Source organism: Zeugodacus cucurbitae, chromosome 4, assembly GCF_028554725.1.
Source record: "Zeugodacus cucurbitae isolate PBARC_wt_2022May chromosome 4, idZeuCucr1.2, whole genome shotgun sequence".
Classification (NCBI taxonomy): Eukaryota; Metazoa; Arthropoda; class Insecta; order Diptera; family Tephritidae; genus Zeugodacus; species Zeugodacus cucurbitae.
In genome coordinates, this window is record NC_071669.1 from 39606297 (window position 1) to 39623911 (window position 17615).

Sequence of the window (17615 nt, forward strand, 5' to 3'; positions counted from 1 at the left end):
GATTTATTAACTTCTGAAATATTTCAGTTCACATTATGAGGAGCTACCCACTAATGAAAGTTCAAAGAGAGGGAGACTCTCTATTATAGTTTACTATTTTTCAAAATTGTTTGCACTAGGTAGTGAAATGAAAGCTGGAGTTTGGTATGTTTTATTTATTATCTTAATTAAGAAATGTTTAGCTCAAGGTCAAATAAACCTAACTGGCTGCTGCAATAATCGCATGCATGTTTATTGTTAAACTCCATTATTTCTTCCTATGGTCGTCATGTGTCTCATACTGTATCTCTTGACCGTGCGCAGTGGTTTCTATGTCATACGACGAATCATCGCCTTCCGCACTTGGAGGATTGTGATTGGTACTCTCGTGCAAACCGATGGTGGCGTGCGCTCCCGCCTTGGATGCATTCACCTGAGCTTCGGCGGCAGAAGATGCGGCTTTCAGTGTCGCCTCCTTGGTAGCCTCGTAATCGATGCGTGCCTGCTTCAGCTGCTCCTCCACTTGTTCCACTCGACTTTTTGCCTGACCGACCATTGACGATTGCGAAGCCAACTGATTTGCCACCTCACTTGAAGCTTGTTCGGCCTGTTCAGCCAGCGATTTTGCGTTATTCACCGCCGCTATCAGCACAGAGACATGATGATTGGCAGACTGTGCCGTTTGCTGAGCCAGCTGCGCGGCAATCTTAGCGGATTTCAATTGTTCCAGCTCACGTGAGAGGGAACGTTGCGATTCGGCTGCCTGTTGCTCCAACTCCTGCAGAATCACCTTTTTGCCGGCCAGCGCTGCCTGTGCCGTGGCAGCTGCTTGTGAGGCAGCCTGTGCCAAAGTGTTTTTGGCTATGAAAGCAGCCTGTTTGGCCGCGGCATGTTGATTGGCCACCGCAGTGTATGCCTGGTTGGCCGATCCTTGCGCGATGGAACGCAAACCACTTCCAATGCTGTAGCCGGACTTGCCACCGCCGCCGCCGCCTCCATGAGAATGCACACTCTGCAGCGACGGTTTGTACTCGTAATATGGACCGCTGGGTGGCTCATGAGATGGACCTGACGGACCGGACGGCAACTCATGTGGGTGCAGTGTGTTGCTACTCTCATAAAATCCATGTGGGGCATGCGGTGGTCCAGCTGGCTGCTTGTAGATGTAGCCGCTGCGTTTATTAAGGCGTCCAATTGTGGTGGAACAACTGAGCGCTGCGCAAAGAAACACCAAACCAATATGAGTGAGTATTAAAATTTCCATATTGCAGGATTTGAATACCTACCCAATAGAAGTAGCGGTACAGCGAGTGTATTTGCTAAGTTGCACTTGATCATGTTTGCTGCGAATTCAGTAATGAGCATTTGAATATCCTGCACATTGATTTTATACACAGCAAATCGCTTGTAAATACCGTTAAGGTAAGCACCTACAAAAACAATACGCACACAGAAGCAAACCCAAAGCGATTTTCTTGTGGCAAGTGTCTGTAGGAGGCCAGGCAGAGGCGGCGACGGCAGCGGTCGCGGCGTGCAGCCACTTGTAACGGCCACAAAATACGGTATGATCGCAATTTTGTCCAACAGCGGCAACTTTGTTAGCTGCCAAGTTTATTAGTTGGCCGCTTGTTTAGGTACTAGGTGTAAGCAATGCGGCACTAGCCAAGCAAATATGTGCCGATGTGAGAGTGCGCGTGTGTGTGCTCATTACTTTGTACTCTTACTTTTCACAAAGGTACTTAGTGGACGCGATTATTCTTTTTACTTGAACATTTTAGTTTTACTACACTCGTTTCGCTTAGTTTAGACCACACATTGTGGCATATTGCTATGGTTGAGGAAGTGAAATTTTCAACTGGCATTTATCACGCTTGCTGCTGCTCAGGTATTATGCGCATATGGGCTCAGGTGAATTGGTATGTGAGTGCGCTTATGATTAAAAATAGTAAAAGAAATTTAATGAGCTGTTGCATATGGTCAGTTCATAAAAAATAAATATTAAGAAAAGCAATCAAAAGTGGCAAATTTCGCAAGCGAGCTCTTTCAACGCAAGTAAAATCATAAACAGATGCAACCACGCGCCATCTGCTTTGGGAGCCGTTAATATTCGTTTATATAATTGTTTATTTAATTTAGATATTACTTTTGTAAACACCCGCTTCCGCTAAGCAGCGACCCAATTGCACTCGTAAAGCAAATCTTGAAAGAAAAGCCTAAGCAACCTTGAAAATTTTAAAGATTCATTGATTCTAATTTTATAACGTTATATTGACAAATTCGTTAAAAATTGTTGAGTATTTATTCCGAGCAATAACCAGACTAACGTCACAAGGAAGTATAGGTAAACCTAATTTGTTTTTCATATTATGTCGGAGGAAGCTTTAGGTCCATATAACTTCATTTTTTATTTGTCTGTTTTGGGATTCGATATGTATATTAGAAACGCAAACATAGTGGCTGCACAATTCACTGGGCTTAAGGAATGTCTAAACGCTGTAATTTCATTGGAAGCAAACTAAAGAGGTCAAGAAATATGTTACTTAATTTTACTAGGCTATGTAAAGATTTTATTCACAGCATCAATATGTATATTGTCGTTCCGAAAACATGATTGGCATTTATGTTATAAGGTCAATCAGAGCCAAAGAGGTCGCTATTGGTCATTGAAAACGATATTTTAGATGAGAGTTTGACAGGCCAAATTTATTTCGACATATTTATTGATTCTTGGCTTATCCTATTGTGCAGTCATGATCCGACGGAATTTCGATGTCATACATATTACTGTTGTGGTTGCTTTCAATTACGAATTGTGGTATTGATATAAAATATAAGGCATAACTGAAGAACAGTATTCCCACAAACGCTGTTAGTTTACTGAGCGTTATATTCTTGTTTTGTTTTTACACATAATGCCGGTTTGTGGGCTCCTCAGAGTGCCAAGGAATGGGTGTGAAAAACTCCCTTAGAGTTTTATATACCAAAGTGAACAGAGTGTAGAGTAGAGTCTAAATACGGATGTATTTCAATGTCTGTTCGTCTTTCTGTGCAAATGATAACTTGAGTTCCTTGACTCCCTGAGAAAGTTGGTATCTAGTATTGAAATATTGCAAGCTAAATCGGGTCATTGCCGCCCACGAAATTGCGTCAACCAAAAAGCTATAAAGTGCTATAACTAAGCTTTACATAAAGCGATAAAAACAAAATTCGGAGGTTCACTATAAGAGGGAATGACATTTTTTGGCAAATTATGTTTGTCCGCTCTCCTAATAATTTTTTTTATGTCGTCAACTGCTAAAGCTGTATTAACCAACATTTCTGGAAATCGACAAGAAATCGAATTATAACCACGCCCACCTTCCATATAAAGCTTATGTTGAATATTAATAAAAGTGTTTTAAATTGGTAATAAAAGACACCAAATACAATCAAATTGATAGAAAAACTGCAAAATGGGTGTGGCACTGGTCACTTTTGGTTCAATACACCATGGACTACTCTACCTATTTCAACCAAATTCGGTACATATCACTTTCTTCATATCCTGTTATGTTTGAAAATTGGAAATCGGTTTATAACCATACCTATTTCCCCACAAAGATAGCGGAAAGAAATTTGCACAAATTTAGTATATTTGATTGAAATTTAATCAACCGTCAACAAATTGTAATCTTCCAAATCTCATATTTATTATAAATAAAGACATATGTACACATGTATGTAAGTACGTTTACAAAATCTTTGAATCATCCCGAGAACCTTTTGAATGATGTCCACATCGGATATCATCGGATAATTCGTAGTAATAGTAGCTCTACTTTCTTTACGATAAATAACTATGCGAAACAAATGGATATTTCCATTTTTAACACTTTGATGTCTAATTCGATGCGATGAGCCCATTCACGGGCACGGAATAACACTGTCGTTGGAATGGATGCAAAATCTCTAGTCCTGGAAATATTCAATGTGGTATCGCTTAATTATAGCTTGGTAAGTGAGAGACCTCCTTTAATTTTGATGGACAAAGTTTATGATGTGAAATGCCACTAAGTCGAGAAGAAAAGAAATAACTGCTATAATATTTCTGAATTTGGACAAACTTACTTTTTTTTAGAATTATTACAAAAGTTTTGGGAATGCTGATGGTTACAATGATTCATATAATGTAAAGCAAAGTCCAACTGCAATAAACAAGAGTAATTTTTTAGCTTCTGTTTAAATAGAGTTGAACTTCCATAACTCGAACATATATAACTCGAAGTTCTCCATAACTCGAACTCTGAATTGGCAATAGAAGTCAAGTTTCATACAAATTACCTTCCATAAGTCGGAAGTCTCTCTAACTCGAATTTTTTTGGGGATTATGGTGATTCGAGTTAGAGAAGTTCAACTGTATTTAAATTAAAAGAGAACATTTTCACAGAAGTAAAAGAAGTGGAGACTACCCCTGGAAATGGATTCAGGAAGAGTTGTCGCGAAGTCAATATACTCCTTGGGTATTTAAAAAAAATAAAATGCATCTAATTTTATTATAAATATTTTATTTTCTGAAAGTTTTATAAAAGTTATGACAATTTAGTGTCGTACAAGTAATTAAATATAATAATTTAACAGTGTTGGAAAGTTGTCGCCGCAGCAGCCTCAGTAGCACTAAGGCGAGCGTAAAATAATTTAACAAATGTAGAAGAAGGCAATAAATATTTACACAAACAAAAACAAAAACAATAATTGACAAAAACAAGAAGTCGCACTGAAGAGCACTTAAATACTTACATATGTGCCTACACTTACAACACTAACAAAAATAAATAATATCATTATCATATACTCATACAAGTCGTATTACTCATAAAAAATGGCTTATCGAAAGTGAAAGTGGAACACATCTCGGTCTTGCGACTGACAGCTGTGATAGGCTGTTGCTGTTGCGGTTGCCCGCACAGGCGTCGTCGCCACTGGTGCCACTACTCATTTATAGTATTGCGTAATTTGGCGAATCCAGTCCAAATAGTGCGAGACGCGCACATACACGCCGGGCACATTGGCTTGACCGCAACCGATGCCCCAGGACACAACACCGACCACATTCCAGATGCCGTTGCGTTCACATACCAATGGGCCGCCGCCGTCACCCTTGCATGCATCCTTGCCCTCTTCACCGCCAGCGCAAACGAAACCGGGATTGAGTTTGTAGCTGTAGCCGAGACGAGTTTGACGCAATTGCGATTCGCATTGGTGATGGGACAAGATTGGCACATCGACCTCCTTCAGGATATTCTGGTATTTGCCATGATCGCCGAAAGCATCTTTGCCCCAACCAGTGGTCCAGCAACGGGCACCGGTAAAGTCGGAGAATTTGTCAGGCAAACAAGCGGGACTGATGTGTGGGTTCTTGGTGAAGTCAACGGGATGGTCCAGTTTCAGTACGGCTAAATCATTGTCCAAAGTACCAGCATAGTATTCGGGATGAATATGTACTGAGACAACATCACGTTCAATGTATGGGAAGAATTCGACATCGTGGTTAACATCCCATTCACCTAGACGAGCACGCAAGTCAAAACCATTTTGCCTATAATTTTCAAACAAAAAATTTGTTAAAATTATTATTCAGGCTTGTGAAGATTTAGTAATGCTTACGATTTAATGCAATGAGCAGCAGTGATTACGTGTTGTGCATCAACCAATGTACCGCCGCAAGCGTAAATTGATTCCTTGGGGTCCTTCTTCAAAATAGCCACGTGCCACGGGTACTCGCCGAACTCACTGTCGCCGTCGATGTAGGATGGGTTCTTAATGCGACCGGTGATGCCGGCAGCGTTGCGTGTGCCACAGCGACCGAGTTGTTGTTGTGGCGCTGGACGTAATGGACGACGACAGCACACTTCGTTGACGCGGCAAGTCTTCTCAACTGGACGGTTGCCATAATAGGCGCGCTAGGAGGAAGGTAAATTGATTAGTTTATCTATACGACACAATATACACAAATACAGTTGTTTTATTAATTTTGCCCTCGTCTCATGCTGTAATATAAATCTTTTCGGATTCACGCGTTTACCTCTTCTGTCTTTACCGTTCGTGCCAAAACACTCTCTCTACGTTCCGCAGCTTCCTCGTGTTCAACCACATCGCGACGTCGTCGATCGCGTGGAAATGTCACATAGTCGCTACCTTCTGCCGCACCAGGCGCTTGTGCGGGTATTGGACGTAAGCTTTTACCTCTCCGATTGTCCAATGCATTCAAATGATGCTGTTTACGGCTATGCTCAACTGGCCCCCTAAATGCTACGCTGAGATTGGAACTACGTTCCTCGTATTCATTGTAATGCCCACCAGCGAAAATCTCACCAGCGTGGCCGTTAGAGCCATAGCCAGTTGGGTAACCAGACTGCGGTGAGGCGCCGCCATAATAATTCGCGCCATGGCCGCTTGCGCCAAAGCCACTGGGAATTGAACCACCAAAATTAGCGGAGCCATGACTACTAATTGCACAAATTTAGTATATTTGATTGAAATTTAATCAACCGTCAACAAATTGTAATCTTCCAAATCTCATATTTATTATAAATAAAGACATATGTACACATGTATGTAAGTACGTTTACAAAATCTTTGAATCATCCCGAGAACCTTTTGAATGATGTCCACATCGGATATCATCGGATAATTCGTAGTAATAGTAGCTCTACTTTCTTTACGATAAATAACTATGCGAAACAAATGGATATTTCCATTTTTAACACTTTGATGTCTAATTCGATGCGATGAGCCCATTCACGGGCACGGAATAACACTGTCGTTGGAATGGATGCAAAATCTCTAGTCCTGGAAATATTCAATGTGGTATCGCTTAATTATAGCTTGGTAAGTGAGAGACCTCCTTTAATTTTGATGGACAAAGTTTATGATGTGAAATGCCACTAAGTCGAGAAGAAAAGAAATAACTGCTATAATATTTCTGAATTTGGACAAACTTACTTTTTTTTAGAATTATTACAAAAGTTTTGGGAATGCTGATGGTTACAATGATTCATATAATGTAAAGCAAAGTCCAACTGCAATAAACAAGAGTAATTTTTTAGCTTCTGTTTAAATAGAGTTGAACTTCCATAACTCGAACATATATAACTCGAAGTTCTCCATAACTCGAACTCTGAATTGGCAATAGAAGTCAAGTTTCATACAAATTACCTTCCATAAGTCGGAAGTCTCTCTAACTCGAATTTTTTTGGGGATTATGGTGATTCGAGTTAGAGAAGTTCAACTGTATTTAAATTAAAAGAGAACATTTTCACAGAAGTAAAAGAAGTGGAGACTACCCCTGGAAATGGATTCAGGAAGAGTTGTCGCGAAGTCAATATACTCCTTGGGTATTTAAAAAAAATAAAATGCATCTAATTTTATTATAAATATTTTATTTTCTGAAAGTTTTATAAAAGTTATGACAATTTAGTGTCGTACAAGTAATTAAATATAATAATTTAACAGTGTTGGAAAGTTGTCGCCGCAGCAGCCTCAGTAGCACTAAGGCGAGCGTAAAATAATTTAACAAATGTAGAAGAAGGCAATAAATATTTACACAAACAAAAACAAAAACAATAATTGACAAAAACAAGAAGTCGCACTGAAGAGCACTTAAATACTTACATATGTGCCTACACTTACAACACTAACAAAAATAAATAATATCATTATCATATACTCATACAAGTCGTATTACTCATAAAAAATGGCTTATCGAAAGTGAAAGTGGAACACATCTCGGTCTTGCGACTGACAGCTGTGATAGGCTGTTGCTGTTGCGGTTGCCCGCACAGGCGTCGTCGCCACTGGTGCCACTACTCATTTATAGTATTGCGTAATTTGGCGAATCCAGTCCAAATAGTGCGAGACGCGCACATACACGCCGGGCACATTGGCTTGACCGCAACCGATGCCCCAGGACACAACACCGACCACATTCCAGATGCCGTTGCGTTCACATACCAATGGGCCGCCGCCGTCACCCTTGCATGCATCCTTGCCCTCTTCACCGCCAGCGCAAACGAAACCGGGATTGAGTTTGTAGCTGTAGCCGAGACGAGTTTGACGCAATTGCGATTCGCATTGGTGATGGGACAAGATTGGCACATCGACCTCCTTCAGGATATTCTGGTATTTGCCATGATCGCCGAAAGCATCTTTGCCCCAACCAGTGGTCCAGCAACGGGCACCGGTAAAGTCGGAGAATTTGTCAGGCAAACAAGCGGGACTGATGTGTGGGTTCTTGGTGAAGTCAACGGGATGGTCCAGTTTCAGTACGGCTAAATCATTGTCCAAAGTACCAGCATAGTATTCGGGATGAATATGTACTGAGACAACATCACGTTCAATGTATGGGAAGAATTCGACATCGTGGTTAACATCCCATTCACCTAGACGAGCACGCAAGTCAAAACCATTTTGCCTATAATTTTCAAACAAAAAATTTGTTAAAATTATTATTCAGGCTTGTGAAGATTTAGTAATGCTTACGATTTAATGCAATGAGCAGCAGTGATTACGTGTTGTGCATCAACCAATGTACCGCCGCAAGCGTAAATTGATTCCTTGGGGTCCTTCTTCAAAATAGCCACGTGCCACGGGTACTCGCCGAACTCACTGTCGCCGTCGATGTAGGATGGGTTCTTAATGCGACCGGTGATGCCGGCAGCGTTGCGTGTGCCACAGCGACCGAGTTGTTGTTGTGGCGCTGGACGTAATGGACGACGACAGCACACTTCGTTGACGCGGCAAGTCTTCTCAACTGGACGGTTGCCATAATAGGCGCGCTAGGAGGAAGGTAAATTGATTAGTTTATCTATACGACACAATATACACAAATACAGTTGTTTTATTAATTTTGCCCTCGTCTCATGCTGTAATATAAATCTTTTCGGATTCACGCGTTTACCTCTTCTGTCTTTACCGTTCGTGCCAAAACACTCTCTCTACGTTCCGCAGCTTCCTCGTGTTCAACCACATCGCGACGTCGTCGATCGCGTGGAAATGTCACATAGTCGCTACCTTCTGCCGCACCAGGCGCTTGTGCGGGTATTGGACGTAAGCTTTTACCTCTCCGATTGTCCAATGCATTCAAATGATGCTGTTTACGGCTATGCTCAACTGGCCCCCTAAATGCTACGCTGAGATTGGAACTACGTTCCTCGTATTCATTGTAATGCCCACCAGCGAAAATCTCACCAGCGTGGCCGTTAGAGCCATAGCCAGTTGGGTAACCAGACTGCGGTGAGGCGCCGCCATAATAATTCGCGCCATGGCCGCTTGCGCCAAAGCCACTGGGAATTGAACCACCAAAATTAGCGGAGCCATGACTACTAGCGCCGAAGCCACTTGGTATTGAGCCTCCGAAATGAGCGTTACCCGTGGTGGGATATGATGTGTGCCCAGCGATAGCAGAGGGACCAGGATAAAAGTTCGCTGCGAAGGTTGTGCCGAAAGATGTATGTTGTGTTGTGAAATGTTGCTGTTGGTGGAGGAACCCAGTATTAAATGTAGTGCTTGCAGGCGCAGTTACTGTACTGTGATGCTCGTAAATCGGTTGGCTTGGCACAACATCGTATATGGGGCCAGGCGCGGTAACAGCATGCGGATGTGAATGATGATCATGCTCAAAGTTACTATAATGATCGTGATGATGGTAATGTGTGTTGTGAATGTATTCAGGTTTGGACTTGAATAATTCACCAACTTTTTCAAAAATGTTCGCATTTGGTGTGACATGAAGATTAACTAATGGCTTTACGACTTTATCTCCGAACTCGGTTTTGCTGACCTGTACGGAAACCAATGGATTTACATTTAGAAGACCTAAGTTTAAGCCATTGGGTCCAATCGAACCGAAGTGCGGATTCGGTGCTGGATAAAAATCACCATGCGGATTTGCGGGATAACCACCACCACCTGTGGGGTATGGCAAGCCAAATGATACACCATAGGTGGGTAGAATTTTTCGCTTTATGAGCTCGATGGCTGCCAGATCGGGTATGCCAGTGCGCTATACAAGGTAGATGTTTTGGGAAGGGATAAGTGAGAAAGAGGAAATGAATAAAATGGTAAGAAGTTTAGGTCGGATGGCGCGTGTGTGAGGTGTTTGCTTTGGCATGCTAGTATGCGTGCGACTTGAAACCGAATGGAATGAATGGTTTGGCTGTGCAGTTAGAGATGGAGAGTTTTTAGTGAGATTAGTTACATTGAGAGCTCGTCAATTAATATTGGAACCACAAAATTTCAGTTAGGTCCTTAGGTTTTCACTTGTGTTCACTGTTCAATTTGAACAACAGAGTTGTACATATGTCAGTCGACTGTTTGAGCTGCTGGGGACGTGTAGCGCGCAACGCGTCATGTGGTTCATGAGTGTGCTTGTGGAACGTAGTAGAGTGATGCGGCTTTTACCTGTGCTGCCAATTAGTTTGTTATACATTTTTGTTTATTATTGCGTATGTTTATAGACGAAATTAATCGGGTTACAATTATCAAAACAACACGAAGAGTTTAGTAAAATAAGGTTTTCAATTACACTTACCCCTTCAGCATCTAACGGTAGATCGGCTGCACCATCATCGGATTGCTTATCTTCAGCCTTAGCCTGACGCTTGCTGCGTTTATTCTCCTCATCTTTCTTTTCTTCCTTCTTATCTTCTGTTGCGCTGACAGTCGCATTTGTAGCGGTCTCATCACCTAAAGCTTCAATGTCTTTACCCAAATTGCGTGGATCGATCGCCAAAATCAGATCCTCTTTGCGTCCGATACGATCGGCAGCAGGACATTGGTTGAATGGCACACATTGGCAATCGACGATCTGTTGACGTGAGGGATCGTATCCACCTTGGTACTGACCACCCAAATTGTTGCCGATGCCGTTGTAGCCGGCCGAAGTTCCAATACCGCCAAAGTTTTGTAATTCCTTCTTAAAGTAGTCGGGATTCTGGCTGTGATAGCTGCCGCTGGGCTGTCCAAAGTTGTTGGATTGTCCGAAATTGTTCGACGGTGCGAAATTAGTTGATTGTGCAAAACCGCTCTGACCGAAACCACTTGCGCCGGTGTTTTGCTCGTAAATGCCACCTTGACCACCAGATATACCAGATTGTTCGTAAATTCCTTGTGGGCCAGCATTACCAAAGCTACCTAAACCTCCCGCGGGTTTGTAAAGGTCAGTGTTGGGTTTCTCATAGTTGCCGAAACTGTTAGCTGCCGCCTGTGAGAGTAAACCGCCTTGGGAAGCGCCGTTATAACCGGCATTAAATGCATTAGATTCGGTGAAACCACCTTGACTTTGTGGTGTGAAAGTGGCCGATGATTGTGCAAGAGTCGAAAAATCGGTGTTAATCGATTGACCAGCACCAATTGGTATGGGTACTGTAGGCACCTTAGCATTAGCATCGCCGCCCTCGACATGGTGGAAATGGTGGTGCACATGTTGTTGCAAGCCACCGGCAGGTCCTGATACTGGTATAGCATTCAAATTGCCAACAACTACTTTCGAAGACGAAGAGGAAGCTGATGATGCTGAAGATGATTGCTGGGCATAGAAATTTGTTTGTGAAGAACTGGCTGCTTGAATTTTCTCACCAATGGGGTTCTCAAAGGCATACGGTGGTGGTGCACCGGAATTGCCATTGTAAACTGGACCTGGGGGTTTGCTGCCATAAATGATGGCACCGGGTGGAGGTTTGTTAAACGTGTTTGGACCTGTGGCACCAATTGCGGATGGTGGTGGATTTTCCAAGTAGGGACCGTTATATACAGGACCGCCAGGACCCGACGGGCGGAAAGGTGGTTTGTAAGCGCCTTCATAGCCAACCTTACGTGGTGGTCCAAACGAGTTCAACGACGATGGTGGTGGTGGTGGAGGACGGCTATTGAAATGACCGGGTGGTGGCATAGGTCTGGCCGGACCATATGGACCGCCGCCAAATGAAGATGGTGGTGGACCTTGCGCATATATGCTTGAATAGTAAGGACGCTTTTCTTCAACATCGCAGCTCATTAAACCCAATCCGCAAAGCTTATCACGTATCAGATTGCGTGCTTGCATATCGTCACCTTGTTGTAGCGCCTGATCGATATTACCATCAGCATACACTTGGTCGTAGTCGCCTAAAATACGTCCTTCGCGGCGTGAATTGATGATCTGATCGATAATGGCATTGATATCGGTGTTCGTGTCGTTGCTGTAGATCGCTTCATGCACACCATAATTACGGCCCTGTACCTCTGCTGGCTGTACAGCAGCGGCATCTGCTTTCTCAGACTCTACGGAGCGTCTGCTGAGCATTGACGCTTTCGAGGGTTCCCAGCCGCCACCCCAGGATGATTCCTCGGCGTGGATAAATGAAGAGCCAGCCAATAGTATGGCGGCCATAACAGCCAAACGGTGTGTTAATCGCATAGTGTAGGCGTCTGAGCTGTAAAATAATAAATAAACGTGTGATTAGTGATTGCGGCAAAACAGCAATGAGGTAACAACTCAAATGTTTCACAAGTTCAATGATTTTTACTACTCTTTCTCTGCTCCGCGTAGTGTGTTAATTAACCTAAATATTAATGATGGCGCTAGACAGATTTGTGGTCATTGTGCCACTTTAGCGCTGTTGTTGTTGCTGTTGCGCTTTCGTAAAGATCAACAATAAATATTGTACAAGCATTGCGGCAATCGCCAGCAACCGGTTTGCTGACTCTTTGCCGTGGTCGCACTGAAGAGCATAGCGTTCAGAGCATAGCGCTGACAGTGAGTCACGCTCGAGGTAGCAGTTGCTTGAGTCGCAGCAAGGCGCGAAAGACTTTTACTTTCGTTTTAAGGTCGTTAGCTTGAAACGAAAAAAGAAAAACAACAACACCGACAACAAGCAAGAAATAAACAATCAACAGCGCAGCTAACTGGTGTGATGTTGCAAGTCGCAAAAGTGGAGTGCGGATGTACACCAGGTGCGCAGGCGCTGCTGTTCATTTCATGTCTGTATGTACATATATTTTATTTACTATTAGCTTAACCTCGACGCGGAGGAAGCGTTTTACACACTCGGCCTGATGTAAGCGCTTAGGCTTGGTTTGGCGCGGGAAGTTATTTGCATAATAAGCAAAGAAAACATAAAAACACTCACTTTTCGCAAAGCATACATACACACATACAATAACAACAATGACGGTTACGTGTGATTTGTGGATTAACTCCTTAAATGCAACGCAGTGTGACCGCCGTTACATGTGTCAGAGCAAATGAGCGCACGTCAAGCAGAGGAAATGGCATAGGGGAGAGTCGTGACTTTTTAGCTGGCCTTGTTGTCGCTTTTGTGTAAGCCCTTTTCTTTTCGTGTTTTACTTGAATGCGTCGGAGACCTGGATGACTTGTGTTGCTTGACATTTTCGGCTTGTTTCTTTTATGGAGTTGTTATGCAATTGCCAAATGCCCAAGTGTGTGTGTGCCGGAGTGTGGGGGTTCAAGGTATCAGACAGATGGCAGTTTCACTGTTTACTTTTTTGGCTTTGTTGCTTTTGTTGTGGGTTTGAGATTTAATTATGTCTTCTGGAGCGAAAAATGCCACCACTGCTGCAATATTAGCCTCGTAATGTTTATGTGTTTGTATAAAGCTGAATTTTAAGCATCGTTTAATAGTTCATTGTCTGTATACCGTTATTTTAATTTAAACTTTTGTTTTTCACTTTATTATGCAACCACATCCGTTTTAAATATAAAGATACGCATAGATTCAAATATATATATGGATATATAACAGCTTATTTTGCGAAAACAACTTATGGAAATGTTGTAATGGGCGCTGCATCCAGTGAGGGGCCCGTTACGGTTTACGGTTTGTGTAAGTGTGTGTATGCCTACGGAACGAGTAGTGTACAGTTATGTTTTTGGAATTTTGAATTACTGTATTTTATGCACGATTTGAGTTGGTATAAAATTTGATACTAAAAATTGTGCTTGAAATTTTCTAAAATGCATTAATAATTTTTATAATTTTTTTCTTCTTATACACTTTAAATTTATGGTTAAATCAAATATTTTAAAACTAAAAAATATGTATTTTTGTATAAAAAAAATTGGGAAGTACTGAGGAAGTTTAGTTAATGATTTTTGTACTATATAAAATAAATAAATTGAAAGTATTGTTATATTTATTATCGAAGATAAGTTATTATAAAAAAAGATCTCAGCTATATATGCTTATAGAAAAAAAGAAATATTGGTAATTAATTTGTTAATTTTCAAGATCAAAAGCCGGAAAATGATGATTTAAAGATAAACTAGATATTTTAGTTTATGATAGCTGTGATTCAGCTGTTTGAAATTTTTGTAAAATCAATTATTTTTTAAAACCCACCCCCCATTTTTTGTATTCTCCAGATCAGGTTAAAATTTTCGAAATTTTAAACTGAAACAAATATCATTTTGTAAAATAAAAAAAATCGTGCCGTTATCTCGCAACAATACTCCATTTTCAGCGTTGAAATTATACATTTACTAATCACTCGGACAAATAAAACCTTTTAAGTCTATTTATGTCAAGTTGTGACATCTGTGTCCATAAATTTCATAATTCCATTTTGGCTGCCAACAAATGCGCAAAATATACAAAGATGTTTAAACATGGTTTTCGCAACTCTTACATTGTTCAGTTCATTAAACCTACACTATAGTGTGATTGTTGGCAATTCGAATTTCCTTAGTTGGTCTTTCGTTTATCTTTCCCCTTAATAGTGTTCATAATGCATAATACAAATTTATGCACATTTATTTCGCATTTCACACGCGCTTTGCGATTATTTACGCTTTTTTTGTGAATTTGGAGTCAGTCGCCATGCAACGGATGTGAGTAAACTCAAACTCAATGGCAACACCAAATTTCTGACAACTTCGCTTGCACTTATAGAGTAAACTTTTTCTATTTTTGTCTTATTAAAATATTTATTATTTTTCGGATTGTTGCCAGGGTTGATTGACACACCTATTAAATAAAATGTTTTTTTTTTTCACTGCTACAACATCTTTTACCTTCACTGTTGACACAAATTTAACGCTTTTTAGCCGTTTTGCACATTACATAATTTCGTAATTTCTTAAAATTTTGTTTTTGCTTTTGTTTTTAAGTTTTATTTTTCTTTTTGCTTTTTGCAAAACTCACCTTTTTGCTTGTTTCGCCTGAATTTGGTTTAAAAATAAAAATAAATATCACTTAACACTCGTAAATGCTCAATTTGTGCACAATACTGTTATTCGTATCCTTATATAATAATTCACAAAATGAAAAGGTAATCCTTTGCTCCTTTCCTGTTGATCGCGCTGTGCGCTTTGCTGATGTTGGCTGCTTGACTGACTTTGTTTTGGACCTCACACAACATTTTATACCACTACCGCACGTTGCAGCTTGGCAGAGCGCAGTTGCGGTAAGCTAAGCCGGTAAGCTCAGTGAGTAAAACGGCGAAGAGACAAAGCAATTTCAACGAACATAGGTTAAAGCAAAACCAACAATAAAGACAATAGTTTAGTTTCTGCACATTTCAGTTAAAGCCCTTAACAATTGTTGGTTGTTGTCTCTCAAAGACATGTTTTTTTTTCAGCTGAGATATATATGCACTCTATGGAGAGTGACGTCATGAGGACCCTCCAAATGAATTTGGCGAGGCCTTTGCTTAGTAAGTTTTGATAGTTTGCCTGCATGATTTCTGCGAATACTTAGAGGCCGTCACTTATAGCCGATCGTGTACAGACATAAATATGAGTTTCGGGTTTTTTTGACTATTTATGATTAATATTCGATGATTGTTTGAATAAAGTGAATAAAATAAGGCATTTGAAAAAGTTCTACACTTCACACTAATAAAATAAACCAGCTCCGACTTGAAAATAATATTGAATTTAGGGTTAAACTAATCTATTATGATTAAATATGGGATATGCTCGAATCAATGTTATAAATGGTTTCGGGTTTCAGACTTAATGACTCACAACATAATAATTAAGCAATAAAAGCTCGAAACTACACTTTCAAAGTTAAATTTACGGTATACACACATATACATATACACACAAAATAATAAGAACATTCTTAGCCTGCAATCATGGTTAAATTTTGAATTTTGAATGCAACTTTGAGTCCGTTTTAATAAATTCGATATGGGTATGCCTTTTAGAGTGAAAAATATTTAAGTAGGCGTGGAAATCTATTATAGAAGTATATTGTGGTCAAAATAATAAGTACATTGTAAATTATTCTAAGATTTTAACCAAATCAACTGATTTATATCATTTTATAGATGTGTAGAAATAAGCTTTGAAAAGTCTTCGAAACATAGCTGACATGAAGGACATTAATTGTATTTCGTGCAGAATGCCTTAAGGATTAAAAAAACAGAATTGAATATAATTGAAAATCGTTTCGGGGAGCTAAAGGAACGAATTGGGAAGAAATCATTCCAAAATAAGGACCAGTTATGGGATACCAAACAGCATACCAAAACTATTTGTTTGCAAAGTGACGAAATTCATTAGGTGGAGTATATGAAGTGTGCTCGTATATTATTAATTGTCAGTCCATGGTTTCTAATATCATTATTACATTATTACATATTCATTTCTGACCGCATATAGGTGTCTGTTTTTAAATTACTTCATTTATACGACTGTATAAATATTACACTTCCTGTTATTAGGTTGGTCGAAACAGGACCCAGACATAAGCCACCGAACCAAAGGGTCGAGTAGCTGATTGTTACTCAAACTTGGTTGCAGCACAAAGACATTACTCAGTATCCAAACTTGCCTTCGGCCAGATCCATCCTTCATGGTGCCGAATTGACTGATCCAAAGCCTTCAAATCGAAGAAATAATCAGGATTTAGTACTTTGCGAAATTAAAGAGAGATAGAGTTAACGTTGTCCAAAATTTTCTAGGAAACCATAAATAAAAAAATTACCAAGACTTTGAGGTGTCCTTAAAAATACATAGTATGTTGGACTCTCATCTGGATTTCTTTTCGCCAAATTTGAGTGCTGTGAGTGACGACAAGGCGATCAGAACATTTGCGTAATGAATAAGCGCTATCAAGGGAAATAGAGTGCAGGAATGCTAGAAAATTATTGTTGGAGACTATTCCCGTTTCATGAAAATCATAAGCAGTTAAGCAACAATTTTTTATATTTCATTCACATATTATGGTTTAGTGGCACTAGTCATTTGATATAAGTTTTCTTGTGGCAAAAAAGGTTAAAATGTTTTTGTTAATCAATGTTATTGATACCTACATACATATATCTACTTTGAAGTAATCTTATGGAATTTATTATGGTATCATATGGGAAGTAGGTCGTAGTCCATTTCATACCTTACACAAAGATTCAAATTGGTACTGAAGATTTGTCACCTAAAAATGGACTATGACAAGAGGGGTCCATTTTTTAGTGTAGTTATCATTTCGCAGTTACTTAGAACTTGCTATTGTTGCACTGACAAGTTTCCTTTTTAAGTTCTGTTGTGATTAATTAATTCGAAACTCTCTATATGCCCATCACGATTAAAATTTTTAAGATATATTTTTAATAAAATATTGAATTTATTAATCCGTTAATTTGCTAAGGTAAAAATA

General features: G+C 40.2%; 2 protein-coding genes across 4 annotated transcripts; both read right to left on the minus strand.

The window, feature by feature from the left end:
• Positions 1-140: 140 nt before the first annotated feature.
• LOC105214423 (uncharacterized) lies at positions 141-1549 on the minus strand. Its single transcript, XM_011187850.3, has 2 exons — positions 1266-1549; positions 141-1194 (listed from the first exon to the last, which is right to left on the minus strand). The coding sequence occupies exons 1-2, from the start codon at positions 1342-1344 to the stop codon at positions 248-250; spliced, it is 1026 nt and encodes a 341-aa protein (XP_011186152.1). The 5' UTR covers positions 1345-1549; the 3' UTR covers positions 141-247.
• A 2954-nt stretch (positions 1550-4503) lies between these two features.
• Sb_16 (uncharacterized) lies at positions 4504-15369 on the minus strand. 3 transcript variants are annotated; one of them, XM_054228887.1, is made up of 6 exons: positions 15156-15369; positions 10547-12428; positions 9246-10018; positions 6041-6425; positions 5623-5918; positions 4504-5554 (listed from the first exon to the last, which is right to left on the minus strand). In XM_054228887.1, the coding sequence occupies exons 2-6, from the start codon at positions 12410-12412 to the stop codon at positions 4951-4953; spliced, it is 3924 nt and encodes a 1307-aa protein (XP_054084862.1). In that variant the 5' UTR covers positions 12413-12428; positions 15156-15369; the 3' UTR covers positions 4504-4950. The 3 variants fall into 3 exon arrangements, with proteins under 3 accessions (XP_054084862.1, XP_054084860.1, XP_054084861.1); XM_054228885.1 differs by lacking the exons at positions 4504-5554; positions 5623-5918; positions 6041-6425 and adding exons at positions 7378-8428; positions 8497-8792 and having other exon boundaries at positions 8915-10018; XM_054228886.1 differs by lacking the exons at positions 4504-5554; positions 5623-5918; positions 6041-6425; positions 9246-10018 and adding exons at positions 7378-8428; positions 8497-8792 and having other exon boundaries at positions 15156-15366.
• Between the last annotated feature and the right edge of the window lie 2246 nt (positions 15370-17615).